This window comes from Pieris napi, chromosome 2, assembly GCF_905475465.1.
Source record: "Pieris napi chromosome 2, ilPieNapi1.2, whole genome shotgun sequence".
In the NCBI taxonomy this organism is placed as follows: Eukaryota; Metazoa; Arthropoda; class Insecta; order Lepidoptera; family Pieridae; genus Pieris; species Pieris napi.
Genome location: NC_062235.1, coordinates 13,556,905 through 13,571,854, shown reverse-complemented (window position 1 = coordinate 13,571,854; position 14,950 = coordinate 13,556,905). Strand labels below are relative to the sequence as shown.

The 14,950-nt window shown below is 35.0% G+C and overlaps 3 protein-coding genes across 7 annotated transcripts in view; 2 read left to right on the top strand and 1 right to left on the bottom strand.

Moving 5' to 3' along the window:
• Positions 1-14,950, bottom strand: part of LOC125056828 — a 141,388-nt gene that overhangs the window by 83,513 nt on the left and 42,925 nt on the right. For 3 of the 4 annotated variants that reach the window (XM_047660133.1, XM_047660158.1, XM_047660141.1), the window contains one exon: positions 2,547-2,567. The exons of the other annotated variant lie outside the window; for it this stretch is intronic. The gene's annotated coding sequence lies outside the window, so the exon portion shown is untranslated. The remainder of the gene's footprint in view (positions 1-2,546; positions 2,568-14,950) is intronic. 4 annotated transcript variants of the gene reach the window in all.
• On the top strand, positions 1,390-2,098 carry LOC125056904 (extensin-like). The gene has a single exon (XM_047660261.1). The coding sequence runs from the start codon at positions 1,420-1,422 to the stop codon at positions 2,059-2,061; it is 642 nt and encodes a 213-aa protein (XP_047516217.1). The 5' UTR covers positions 1,390-1,419; the 3' UTR covers positions 2,062-2,098.
• Positions 7,352-13,234, top strand: LOC125056884 (juvenile hormone esterase-like). Of its 2 annotated transcripts, none has more exons than XM_047660221.1 (4): positions 7,352-7,394; positions 10,891-11,031; positions 11,286-12,586; positions 12,993-13,234. In XM_047660221.1, the coding sequence occupies exons 2-4, from the start codon at positions 10,900-10,902 to the stop codon at positions 13,156-13,158; spliced, it is 1,599 nt and encodes a 532-aa protein (XP_047516177.1). In that variant the 5' UTR covers positions 7,352-7,394; positions 10,891-10,899; the 3' UTR covers positions 13,159-13,234. The 2 variants fall into 2 exon arrangements, with proteins under 2 accessions (XP_047516177.1, XP_047516168.1); XM_047660212.1 differs by lacking the exon at positions 7,352-7,394 and adding an exon at positions 10,062-10,272.

Sequence of the window (14,950 nt, the reverse complement as noted above, 5' to 3'; positions counted from 1 at the left end):
GACCCTTATACTTTTTTATCAATAACTTCGGCGTTTATCTGAGACAAAACTCCTTGACGTTATACAACTTTTCTACGACAAATAATTAGCTTTTACTGTAACTAACTAACTAACAATGACTTCATATGATTTATCTTGAGACAGTTGATCTTGATTTTTAAAACCACAAATTCGGATCTTAATTCTTTTGTCGGCACACTGAAACCACGTACGTTTGTGATATTTTTATTTAACTTTTGTTTTTGTTAGGTTAAAGGTGCCATAACACGTTGAGGCAATATATGGAAGAAAAGGGGAATTGGTATCAAAACCAAAATAAAACTGATACGGGCTCTGATGATCCCTATCTTCCTGTATGGAGTAGAAACTGGCCTGTCTACCATATGCCTACAGCGAGTTGTATCGGCCATACAATGCGCAGAGGCGATGAAAACTTGGAGAAACTGATCGTGGCTCGTAACACAGCAAGCAAAGGATCACGTGGCCGTTCACCAACCAGATGGACCGATCAAGTGAAAGACTCATCGTCCTTAAAGCTATACACTGTCATAAGAGAGGCTCTGGACAGAAACTGGTGGAAACAGATAATCCGCTCCAGATGCTTCGTTGCTGACCAAGACGCTCAGACGAGCTGCCGAGGAATACTAAGAACACTACTAACAACATTTGAAATAGAACTTAAGGATATGAAAAAAAGGCTTCATTATTATTTCTGATTTCTGATGACAATTTATATGAAACCGCTCTCACCTATGAACAAACCCTTAGCAAATCAAGACGTATTATTAACAGAAGTGGAGTGTTTACTGATAGAGCTCCATATTATCTTGTATTATTTGTCTACGAGTAATGCTTAGATTTAAATTTATTACTGATATTGGAATCTATATTCATATCCAGGTTATTTGTCCCTATATTAATGTATTGTGTGTCAAGTTTCGTTAGCTATTACGAGTTATGTACTAACAGTAACAGTGAAATTATAGCGTGAGTAAGAAAGTAAAAACTTAGCCCTTTTAGAACTGAATATAAAATAAAGTATCATAGCTTAGGTTTAGCGTTCGACCTTCAAGCCTAATATCGTTCGGACCCGGCTGTTCATTAATTTTATCATTAATTAACACTTGTACCATGAAAAGTTATTATGGATCTTCATAAACACAGAGCGCTTAAAATTATTAAATCGTGTATGCCTTATGCAATAATCATAATTCTAACATCAACCTCCACCCATTGAACACTCACCATGGGATAACCATTATGACTTGACGTCATAGGTTCAATGTCATAGCTTCGTGCTTTGCATAATCATCCTTCTGACGACCTCACGATACCATTTATGATACACAAAGATCAATAAAGCGGTCGATCCCAGTATAAATGTAAGTACATTCGATAACCAGCATCATACCAATCAAAATGAAGTGCGTGATCGTGTTGTGTTTGATCGGGAGTTCTTTGGCTGAGCTGCCTCGTTTTACGCCAGCGAGGTTCAGGTTCCAGCGCCAAGAATTAGCTCCGACGACAACGGAAACACCCACGGAATCCACGACAGACGTGACCGCACCCTACCCACCATCTGGTTGGAGACCATCGGGAGAACCTTTCACGCTTCCAGATCAGACCGATGCCACTCCCACTGATTCATACGGCCCTCCTGCTCCATATCCACCTTCAGGATGGAAGCCAGCGGGACAGGCTTTCACACTACCTCAAGAGCAGACTACAAGTACACCTGACAGCACTTACGGGCCGCCCGATGCACCCTATCCACCATCAGGGTGGAAACCATCAGGAGAACCCTTCGCTCTGCCTCAAGAAACCACACCTGACAACACTTACGGCCCACCGGATAATACTTATGGCCCTCCTGAAGCCAATACCGAAAAGTTGGACGGACCAGTAGAAGTGCAACGAAGTATTGGTACGTACTACGTATTGCTTCCGAACGGTCAACTGCAGCGAGTGGAATTTCTGACAGAGAACGACATTCAGAATATGAAATACACGGCAAGGTTGGAACTGCGTGATCGTGCACCGCTTTACGTCTTTGGACCTTAAATTAACAAAAATACCAATAAATAATTGTTAAGTAAAACTGTAGTTTCAATTAAATTTTTTATCATATATTTCGTAAACACAAATCTTCCAACCATCTAAACGAATTTAAACACTGTTGTGAATTATATGTTACTTCACATAAAATATAGTCACTAATATAACTATAGTAACAAGTCATAATTCATTAATTTGCATCTGGCAGAAACTGATGTAAATCAATACTAAATAAGGAAAAACACATTTCCATTGGATGTTTTAAAATAAATAATAACAGTGGTCATATTCTGTATTAATATTGAAGCAGTCAACCAAAAAGTTATCATACGCATCGGATGTTTGAAAATTGAGAGAGCAATATTCAGAAAATTAAAGTGACAGAACGCGCTTCAGATTTTGATTAAAAATTCACGAATCACCAGTACGATACAGTGAATTGGTGGCAGCGAAATTAAAAAAGTTTCTGTATTATAGGCCTATGTACTTACCGTGAACAAAAGCAGCTTTATCTGAAAAGAAAATTATACAAAATTAGTCTTGGTCGGGTCAAGTTTTAACAGCTCTGGTTACCTTCTTGTTCTGTTTACCTGGATTTATAATTACACTAAATGTTGTATCCTTTGCGCGGAAGTAGGTCATGTATAATTTAGTTGCTTTTTCATCAAAATCAGTTTAGCATAGCATCAAACATTACTATTAACTTTACTTTTGTTTCCTTCAAATATATTTTACAAATGTACGGAATTAAATTAAGTTTTTTTTTATCATACTATTATTAAATAATCCCTTAATAAAGCTTGGTAGGTAAATGAAAGTCAAAATGAAAAAATATAAGTTATTCGAATTATGCTTGATTTTTGAATCGATAAACTAAACTGCACTTTCAACTAGTAGACACTTTATTTTGTATAATATGTATTATTATTAACATAATTGAACTTTACGCAATATTATAGGTAATAACAGTAAAAAGTTATTATAACTTACTATATTTACATTAATTTACATTTTTTATTTAGCGTACACCGCAAAAACTACACATTATATTCCTATCTATTAACTGTATTTTAATAGCTGTTTCTTCTAAAAATAACTCATTTACCTTACCTTATTTGTACAAATATAGTTTTGACTGAACACAGTCTCTCGGTGATGCAATAAAACAAACGTAAACTACAGTCAATGGAAACAATTAAGTTCCTAGGAATTCAATAAGTCGAGATTTATTACCTGAGCAAAATGTTAACTACATTGCTCAAATAAACCACCAGGCGCTTCAATTTCGCGTTCGTCTCAAATTAAACTTAGATATATCTTGCCTATCGTTATGAGGCATATAGAACACGTCCCGAAATGATCTTTACAGCTTATTAAACATGTACCTACAAAGCAAAATTCTCTCTAAAAAATAATTTAGTTTGGAATAAAAATGTAGTTAAAAATCTGCCTTCCAAAAAATATTTCGATATTTCGATGTTTCGACTTATAATCGAGGATTATCACGATTTTATAATCCAGTCAATACTCTCATAATTATTACAAATATGTAACGGACGTGACGTCGCCAGTCACATCCTGCCAAGCCAAAGCCAAGCCAAAGCCAAGCCAAGCCAAGCCAAGCCAAGCCAAGCCAAGCCAAGCAAAAGCCAAGCCAAAGCCAAGCCAAAGCCAAGCCAAAGCCAAGCCAAAGCCAAAGCCAAAGCCATAGCCAAAGCCATAGCCAATGCCATAGCCAATGCCATAGCCAATGCCAAAGCCAAGCCATGCCATGTTGACCAACCCTCCAGCCAACCGCCATGCCTGCCAACCGCAAATGCCAGCCACTTGGGAGGGGATGAGCCTATATAAGCCAAAGCCAGCCATATTAAAACCTACTTTTTGGAAGACGTAAAATAAAGAACAAGTGTGCTGTCACTCTGCCATTTTATTTTCACTGTCAATTATAATAAATTCAAATACTATTAATCAATAAAAGAATAGGTCAATTATACTCAGAAGTGGGATAAAACGACCTCGCCACAAGTTTTTCGACCTTCTGACGAATCAATGTCGGAGGAAGATGAGGATACTCCTTCACCGCCGGCACTGAAGCTGCTCAAGAATCTGCTAATAAAAAGAAGTAATAAAGGCTCTACGCGATCTTCAATATGACTGTGTTGATGAAGCTCCAAATAAGTCACAAGTACATCGTGCTGCATTTTTGACTCCGTAATTCGACCCTGACAGTGAGGAATATACGATAAACTACGAGGTCAAGCGAAGAAGAGGTATAATCTATAAGGACTACGATTATACGTGGATGCAATGGAAAAAGCATTTCTAGCATCAAGATGGCCGACGTTAATCTTTTGTTCGGTCAACCTATCAACAGCGAAGTCAACAAAGAAAAACAAAACAACAAAAGTCCATCTGGCTCTTTCATCATTCAAGTGCGCGTTCTGGAGAATAAGGTCGGCAACGATGTGGTAACGTCACCTCGGCACTACGTGGGTGGTGGTCTACTCTTATCCCTCTACCCTGCTCCGTGGCGAAGATGGTTACATCAAAGTCGTCAACACCGGGTGCGAGGTTATCGTGTGGTTGCCGGAAGAGGTCCTAACAAGGGCTGAAGGCTGCCAGGAATCTCCGTTACAGCCGTATAGTCACTAGTCAGGTAATTTCCTTTGCTGCTTGCCATACTTTTGCCAATTATAATGCCAATAATATAGGTGAACCCGTAACTACTGATTTATGACTGACGCGTGTAAATTGGGAATAGCCGGTATACCTACTTCTATAAAAGCAGACTGACGGTACGTTGCGCCCCGTTATAGGTATATTTTAGTAGAGCATGTATCATAGTTATGAGTTTGAAACTCTGGCAGTCGGTGGAATCTTTGCGTCGTTTTCGCATATACATTGTCGGGAAAAAGGTTAAGATTGTGCAGCAGTCCGCGCTACGCTTACTAAACGCGACATTATACCACGTATCGCGAAGGTGGTGGCTTTCTATACAAGATTACGATATAAGTGTCGAGTATAGGCCGGGAGAACACATGAAACATGTCGATGCGCTTAGTAGACATCCGGTTGATGCTATGAACATGAATCGTCTAGAAGTGGCGGATTATTTTTATACGGTGCAATGTCAGGACGATAGTTGAGCGCAATCGTTAGTCAAATAAAAGATAAAATAATTTCGAAATTATTGATAATAGGCTCTATCGTAAAAACTTGAACGACAATAGGTTGGTGGTCCAAAATTCGGTCAGATAAAAAAAAATACAAATGCACCATGACGACATTAGTCACGTAGGATTTAATCGCTGTAGCGAATTAATCAAAAACGAATATTGGTTTCCTTAAATGACAAGATTTATCAAGAAATAGGTGACTGCATTGCATTGCATGTCTTCATTGTGCATACGGCAAAAGGTAAACTCCATCCAATTCCTAAGCCCTCTGAGCCTATGAGAATGGTTCATATTGATCACATTGGCCCTTTTACTAAGACAAATAAGGGGTATCAATATATGCTCGTTATGACAGACGGTTTTTCTAAGTTTGTAATAGCTGAGCCAACGTGTACTGTCAACTCGATCGAAACTATTCGTGTACTACGAAGAATATTTAGTTTATTTTCCTTCCCTAATCACATAGTCGCCGATCACGAAAAGGCGTTCACGAGTAGGAACTTTAAGAAGTTTTCGAATGATAAATAATTTCATACTCTCAATGCTATTGCTTGTCCGCGTTCTAATGGTCAAATGGAACGTACAAATAGGAAAATACTGGATGCATTACGAGCCACAGACCCCAGTGAAGCCTCTAGCAATTGGGCTAACTCTTTGCCGACATAATTTGGGGAATTAACAACACAATTAATAACACCACCACTTACAAACCTTACGATTTGATGTTTGCTCGGGCTGGAAGGTCAGTATGTGATGTTGCGGTTCCCGGGCGAGTTTCTGAACCAGTAGAGTCGTGTCGAAAGAAAGCATCTGATAGGATACTAAAAGCGAGTGCTACAATAAAACGTTACTTTGACAAAAAAGCGAAAACCTGCTCACATCTATAAGAAGGGTGATTTTGTCCTATGGCGACAAACACCGACTTGTAGCGCATCCAAAGTTAACACTAAACTTGACGACTTGTATTCCGGTCTTTATGTCGTAACTAAGGTAGTGGGCAATGATAGGTAACAAATGAGAAGTACACCTAAAGGGTTTACGTGGATATAAGAGTTTTACTGGATTAGTATCTGCCGATTCGTTAAGACCCTATAAAAGCATTATTACTGTATCTGATAGTGCCAGCAGTTCAGATGAGCAACTTGAAACCGAAGATCTGATTGATTTATTAGAGAGCTAATTGTAGTTGTTGTTCCCACGGGAACAACTGTTTCAGGATGGCCGAGTGTAACGGACGTGACGTCGCCAGTCACATCCTGCCAAGCCAAAGCCAAGCCAAAGCCAAGCCAAGCCAAGCCAAGCCAAGCCAAGCCAAGCAAAAGCCAAGCCAAAGCCAAGCCAAAGCCAAGCCAAAGCCAAAGCCAAAGCCATAGCCAAAGCCATAGCCAATGCCATAGCCAATGCCATAGCCAATGCCAAAGCCAAGCCATGCCATGTTGACCAACCCTCCAGCCAACCGCCATGCCTGCCAACCGCAAATGCCAGCCACTTGGGAGGGGATGAGCCTATATAAGCCAAAGCCAGCCATATTAAAACCTACTTTTTGGAAGACGTAAAATAAAGAACAAGTGTGCTGTCACTCTGCCATTTTATTTTCACTGTCAATTATAATAAATTCAAATACTATTAATCAATAAAAGAATAGGTCAATTATAAATACGAAAAAGGAAGATAGGGTCTTAGCCTACACTTACGATAAAAGTGATATATAATATATAAAATGACACGTAACAATTTCGCTTAGCTAAGCAACCACTCAGCGATTCTTGTAATAATAAAAGCCCGTTTAATTTCCAATCATTAGAAAAAAATACAGCTTAGATTTTTTACATTATTTTTCTTGATATCCTATATCCTACCTTCAGTACCGTAAATTGGGTAAAGGTCTCCTCCAGCTATAAATCCGAATTACTAAGTTACAGGCGAAACTAATTACGCGTTATAAGTTCGTGGTGTGCATAATTCCTAATGAATATACTACTTTAATAATATAAGTCAATAAAAAATTAAATAAGAAGTCTAATCAATCTATTCATTGACGAGGGAAGATAAAGTGTATTGGTAATACATAATTTAGGTCACACTATCTAAAGGATACAACAATAATTCAGTTGCCTAAAACTGTCGGTAGTGAACGTGCGCCAGCGCGGGTCGTGTTACTTAGTGAGTTACATACAAAAAGCATACAATATTTTAGTATTAAAGCTTCTTTAGGAACGACTGCGTTATACTCACTACTATATTAAAGCCTTCATTAATTTTACGTGTGACAGCTGAATCCGTTAATTAAAGAATTTCGGCAAGCGTAATTTGCCACATACTAACATGTCATTGTTGTTTCAAATATTGAATTGCAAGAAACGAAAAAGAAGAATTTTATTAGTTACTTTAATAATAACAATAAAAATTTAAATTACAATAATAATAAGTATCACGTTATATATTTTAATTGCGATAGTTTATTAGTGAGACCAAAAGATTAGATAAAATTCATCAGAATTCTTTAGCTAATTTAAATTAACTCTCTTCTAGTTTATTTTTTTTAGCTAACAAAAATTATATATTAAACAATAAAACTAAAAATATAGCCAAAGATGGAATACATAATATTGACAAAAGGGAAAAAACAAGAAAATTTATTAAATACATTTAACTAAGTAATACCTAATTTGGATGTGATGCGTGATGTTGTAAAAGTGACAGTATGCACATTGCACGTGAAGGTGTGTATGGGGGATTCCATCCCACAACACAGCCGAATTAGGTATGACTTAGTTAAATGTATTTAATATTTTTATCGACGTTTTCCTTTGTAATAGTTTGAATTTTTTTGTATATATATATATGTATTCCATCCTTAGCTATATCTTAGTACAATTGATTTTGTTATGTTAGCTGTAGGATTACAAAATAAATATTAAGTTATGTAAGTAGCTTAAGTGTTATCTTGAGCTTGTATGGAACGAATATGATATTAGATTAGACATATAAAGTATAAATATATCGTTTTAGTTCTATTCAGAAGTCAAGGTTTTTTTTTTTATTTAGATGGAAGAACCTCTGTCATTCTCAGCTGGAATTTTACGTATCACGAATACAAATGAGCGAAAAAAATAAGATTGTGTACAAATATCCGCAAACACCGCCGCACTTGGGAATTTATTTAACGGGAGGATAAATTGAATTTTCTTTTTTGAAAGACACGAAAGTGTATAATAAAAAAGCGATTTAGTATAATAACATATCAAAAATTTCGGAGATCACATCAAATTAAGTGTCATCAAGGCCAGCAGTATTTAATGGTAGATCATTATCGTCTCTACTCAATGACATATATACAAGTATTCTAAGATGGCGACGGTCAATGTCAAATATATAACCGTAAATAGATATTAAATACATAGTGATATACATTGACGTTTAAGTGGCTTGAAATACTCTACTACTACTAACTAACTATTAGGTATTATTATTATATAACTAACTATTAGGTATTATTATATAACCTTTACAATAATAAATAATAATTTATATCAGTCCGACTTATACAGGGTGGCCAAAAAGTCGTGGATCAAACGCAAATAGGGGATAGATGAGGTCATCAGCGGCAAAAAATTGTTCTACGGGAGGTCTCTAAGGTCAACCCCTGCAGAGTTATGATTTATTTTGGTTTTATATGAAAATTGACTTTTTTTTACTTATTCTTCTTAAAATTCAAAAATATCTACACCTGTATCTTTCTCATAATATCCACTAGATTGGTACTGATGAGTTCTTGCGTTAGACATACTATTTATAGTTGTTTATTGAGTGTATTCAAGATAATATTAAGTGATACGATATAACATTTTTTCAAATCATAAATTTTTCTTTACTTTGGACCCCACTGTGAAAAAAAATTACTCCACCGAAAAGTGTCCCTGTACTACAAGTTTTGGCGCATTTAATAGGGATTCTGAAAAGGTATTACACGTGGCCATGAGTCGCTCTAATATCTTTTCACAGTGGGGTCCGAAGTAAACGAAAAGTTTTAATTTGAAAAAAAAATTATATCGTATAACTTAATATTATCTTCAATACACTCAATAAACAACTATAAATAGTATGTGTTAAGCAAGAACTCATCAGTACCAATCTAGTGGATATTATGAAAAAGATACAGGATGTAGATTTTATCGAATTTTAATAAGAATTAGTAAAAAAAAGTCAATTTTCTTATAAAACGCAAAATAAATCATAACTCTGCAGGGGTTGACCTTAGAGACCTCCCGTAGAACAATTTTTTGCCGCTGATGACCTCATCTATCCCATATTTGCGTTTGATCCACGACTTTTTGGCCACCCTGTAGAAATAAATATACTTAAATAATTGTTTGTGCTAATTAAAGGCCGGCAACGCACTCGCGAGCCCTCTGGCATTGAGAGTGTCCATGGGCGGCGGTATCACTTTACATCAGGTGAGCCTCCTGCCCGTTTGCCCCCCGTTCTATTAAAAAAAAAATATCGTAATAATAATAACTTAGAATACCAGGAAGCCATTTTTACGACGTACGTAATAAATCTTAGACAATATTTTTTTATTGTTTTTAATTACTTAGTATTAGTTGGTATTCGAGAGTTTGGGTCAAATTAAGTTTTATAACATATTTTATAATATATTATCATATCCAAATACCGTATCCCTAAACGGATTATTACGAATATTATAGAAGGGAAAAAAATAGGGAGCACATAATTAAACTAATAAAAAATATATATGAATACACCATGATAAACTATTTAGAAAAGATAAAAATAATAGACATAGATAGGCAGAGAAAATAATAGTATAATAAATGCGTTTTAGTTATATATTATGTAGTAACATTATTTACGAATAACGCACTGTGGCGAAAGTCGAGTCCAATCCCAATCTCAAACAGGTTTTGTTCACAATATTAAAATCATACCTATCGACTACACGTGTTGGTTTATTTTATCAACGACAAACGGATGAAAATATCGCTTTACATAATATAGTTGTCGTTCTGTCTAAGAAGAGGTGAGTAAATTTATATTTAAATTTACTTTTTGTCAAATTTATAGCAAAACTCGGCGAACTCCGTTTCGCCACCAGATGGCTTCGTTTTATGTAACATTTCGTTTGGTGATACCGCTTTTCTATTGAAATTTTCATGAATTTTGCTATAAACCTCACGGAGCCCGAGACCTTTCCAACGAATGCAAAACCGTGGAAATCGGTTATGCGTTCTGGACTTATAGCGTCAGGAAGGAAAACCCGACTTATTTTTATATAGTAGACTAGCCGTTTCGCGCCCGCTTTGCTGGACGAATTAAAATAAATTTTATGTTTCATTATTTTATTTTTTTTCATATTTTTATTATTCTTCTTTTTAACTTCCCGCTAAGAAAATTGAAATATTTCGAAAATCGAGTTTTTAACAGATGTTGACGTTTTGCGGTTCTAGGAAGCCTCTTTTGTTTTTATTAGCGGGAAAAAATTTCATAAAAGTAAACCTAAAATTCTTAAAACGTTCTAGTCAATATATGTAAAAAAAAACTGGTGAGCTTAACTCATTTAATTAATTACACTGAGGCGATTTAATAATTTGCTTTTGATGGCTATTTAAGCAATAACTAATATTATTTTGTAATTTAGACGTGAAAAATGGTCGAAGTTACAATAGAGCAGGGAAAATTGGAGGGAGACAAAGTGAAAACTGTCACAGACGACTGCGAATATTACAGTTTTAAGGGCATTCCATATGCAGAACCTCCAATTGGAAAATTAAGGTTTTTGGTAAGTTTAGTAAAAACTAACATAGTTGGCACATAAAGTTAACAAAATAATTAAATTTAACTAACATACAATTTTGAACAAATAACGACTCAATGAATGAATTTAAATTTCAAATTATTAATGGAATTAAATAAATTATTTTCAAAATAGATACTATCCATGATTATACTATCTTCTTTATCGTGGAAATAAAGATATTAAAAATCGTTTTATAGATAAGAAATATTAAATAGGAAATTTTCTGTAAATTTTAGGAGGCCCAACCTATAAAACCATGGACTGGAACCAGAAAAGCTACAGAACACGGACCGATCAGCCCACAATTTGACATTTTTGCAAATGAGAAAAAATCTGGGAACGAAGACTGTCTTTATCTCAACGTTTACTCTCCAGATATTTCACCAAAGACTCCCCTTCCCGTGATGGTATTCATACATGGAGGGGGATTAAAATGTGGTTCAGGTAATGACGACCACTATGGACCCGACTTTCTAGTTAGTCACGGTGTTATCTTAGTAACCATGAACTATAGATTGGATGTCTTTGGTTTTCTATGCCTAGACACGAAAGAAGTTCCAGGAAACGCTGGATTTAAAGATCAAGTCTTAGCATTAAAATGGATTAATCAGAATATTCGGACATTTGGAGGAGATCCTAATAACATTACACTCTTCGGTGAAAGTGCTGGTGGACTTTCCACTTCTTTACACGTATTGTCTCCACTATCTAAAGGTCTCTTTCAAAGAGCTATCGTAATGAGTGGTTCCCCATTTTGTGAGTGGGCCCTATCATTTGAACCAAGAAAAAGAGCATTTGTGCTCGGCAAACAATTGGGGTTAGAGACCGAAGATCCTGATAAACTATTGGAGTTCCTTCAAAGTGTCCCAGTTGAATGTTTGGAAAACACAACGCCATGCATCTTAATATCTGAACAACAAAGCGACTATACAAAATTCTATCACTTTACTGCAGTTGTGGAAAAGGAATTAGGTCAAGCGGCGTTTATATCTAAAGACCCAGAAGATATTGTTAAAAGTGGGAAAATCAATAATGTAGACGTTATAATAGGATACACTAGCAACGAGATGATAATCACCTTAGTGGACCCAAATATTATACCGAGATATCAATTGTATGATGAACTGTACTTGCCCCGAAAAATTTTATACAATTCTACGCCGTCGAAAATCTTGCAGATCGCCGATAAAATTAAAAAGCACTACGGTATACCGAATGCTGAAGGAAACATTCTAGTTCAGAGGACTGTTAAATTTTTGTCGGATTCCATTATGACTTATCATATCCAAAAATTATTAACACTGCTGGCTAATTCAGGGAAGATTAAAACATATTTTTATCAATTTTCGTCGCAATCCGAGAGAAATGTTATTGGAAAATTGGGCAAAGAATTTGGAATTCCAGGTACATCTCATATTGACGATCTGATGTATTTATTCAACGCAAATATTTACAATAATCCATTAATCAAAGGCACTAAAAGCTACAATATGGTTCATCAGTTCTGTACCTTATTTACGAACTTCGCTAAATATGGGTGAGCATAAATTTATTAAGTTTAATCTTAAGTATTTGAAATTGAAAAATATTTTAATTTTTTCGCCTATTACACGTTGCTTGGCAAAATGTCATTGAAGCCTGTTCTCAAGCTTATCTTTTAACATTTAAATATTCCATATGCCTATGTAATAAATTGGTAGATGCTAAAGGTGGACGAATTCCCGGGCATCGATAGCTCCATTCTTTGTGTATGTGCTTTTCAATAGCTTATATCGATTTATTATATTTCGAATTACTTTGCAAGCTTGCAAGCTTCTTACAATGCGAGTCTTAATGGACAGCGGAATCCTACTGTCCGTTTCCTACCTGTTCTATAAAATGAATTAATTACATTTCATAATATAATAACAATTTAAATTAAGAGTACTTTCTTAAAATTTCAGAAATCCCACTCCTGACGACTCAATGGGTGTTACATGGCCCGAATACGACACGAAACATAAGGGTTACTTGGATATCGACGAGGAACTGACAAGTGGAACAGCTCTTCACGAAGATGTAATTCAATTTTGGCAAGAAATATATACCTCAGCTGGCGTACCTTATTAGACATGGCATTAGAAAGATAAACAATATCAAAATGTAGGATAAGGATAGGTAGACACTTTAATTACAAAATATATTTTACAACGTATGCTCGTACTTATGAAATTTAAATAAATCATTTAAAAAATGTTTAGTCCTTTTCAGTTATTAAGTGCGTCAACACAAACACGGAATGAAACTAGTGTTTATCGCTATTAGATCATCATGATTATTCTATTTATTAGTTTATAATTGCTGTATTTTTTACTGGACTAGAACTTTAAGTGCTCTTGTAAATCATAAGCATTTATTAAATTACCACAATGAGCCTATTCAAAGAAGTTACAATTAAATTATTAAATTAATTAATTATATTACAATAAATTTTTTTGTTGCTATATTTTTATGTTTTAAAACGATATTAATATTATAATGGCTATTTCTGTAAAATGTCAATTAAGAATTAAGAGGGCATTTAAAATATTGCAGGCGCTATTAATTAATAACAAGGAAAACAAAAGAATTAAATCAACTTATAACATACTATGATATGTGCGGTAGTGAGCTGATCAATTAAATTTAGGTAGTTAAATTTTCTTATTTATTGAAGTTGTACTTCTTTAGGCGCGTTATGAAAAATTGATGAGAGTGAAATTTTACGATTGCGCGCGCACCTATGACACAAAATTGGCAGTGTGATATAGCGTGCGCGAGCGAGATGGGAATAAGACAAACTACAAGTAAAAAGAAATAGAATATGCGTGAAGCTAACTTCACGCATATTCTAGCTTAGCAGCTTAACAAGAATTTTGAATGACCATGACAATAATTGACATCTGACAATGACATTTACCTTTTAAACAAATATAGGAGTTTTAATTATTGTTTAAAATTAATAATTATATACCTAGTTATTTTCATTATACAAAATATTTGTGAAATAATATAAAATATTTGTGAAAAAACTGTGCTAACCTTCCTGAGTGCTTCAATACAATTGAGGTTAACTATCCGTATGTATTATCGAGTATTATTGTTGATTAAAACTGAAACATGAACCATTATTCATTGCTTTTGTTTATTGCGTTTGTTACAGCAACTTTTTAGAAATATTCTACGACCCTATATATCAATAATTGAGAACAAAGATTTAAGCACGAATACTAATAAGGAGAAAATGAAGGCTTGGAGCGATATAACAGAGAAGTAAACATTTTAATAAGTACCTGCATCTCAAAAAAATGACCACATTATTTAATCAAAACATCAGATTTAATCTAGCAAATATAAGGACAAGAGACAAAAAACAATTGATGAATCAGTGGAAGTGCACTAAATTGAATACAAAAAAAGAGTTGTCATCTTATCGCCGTGAAACATCAAAAACTGGAGGTGGAACAAAGCCACCATCACCTTCTCGAGACACAATGGTTTGAAGTAGATTTCAATGAATTTGATTGTGATGGTGTCGAGGTAGGAATGTTAATTATAAATATGATGTATGGTGATGTTCAAGGTTCAACCTTTCAAGCATAGGCATATGCTTACAACATTACTTTATTCCCCTACAGGGTAGTTAGAGATATTGTAATACCTCAAAACATCCACGTTGCACTTGTAGTACCGAAACTCTGTCCTGCCAGAAGTGAGCCCATTCCCACTTATAATGGACAGTGTGTATAATACACCTTAATACCTGAGTGCGAACCACTCACCATGATACTTAAATTAATAGATGTTATTTATATATTTCAGGTTATTACAAATAAAAACATTTTGGAAACAATTGATATCCCAAAAGCAAATAAAGCCAACA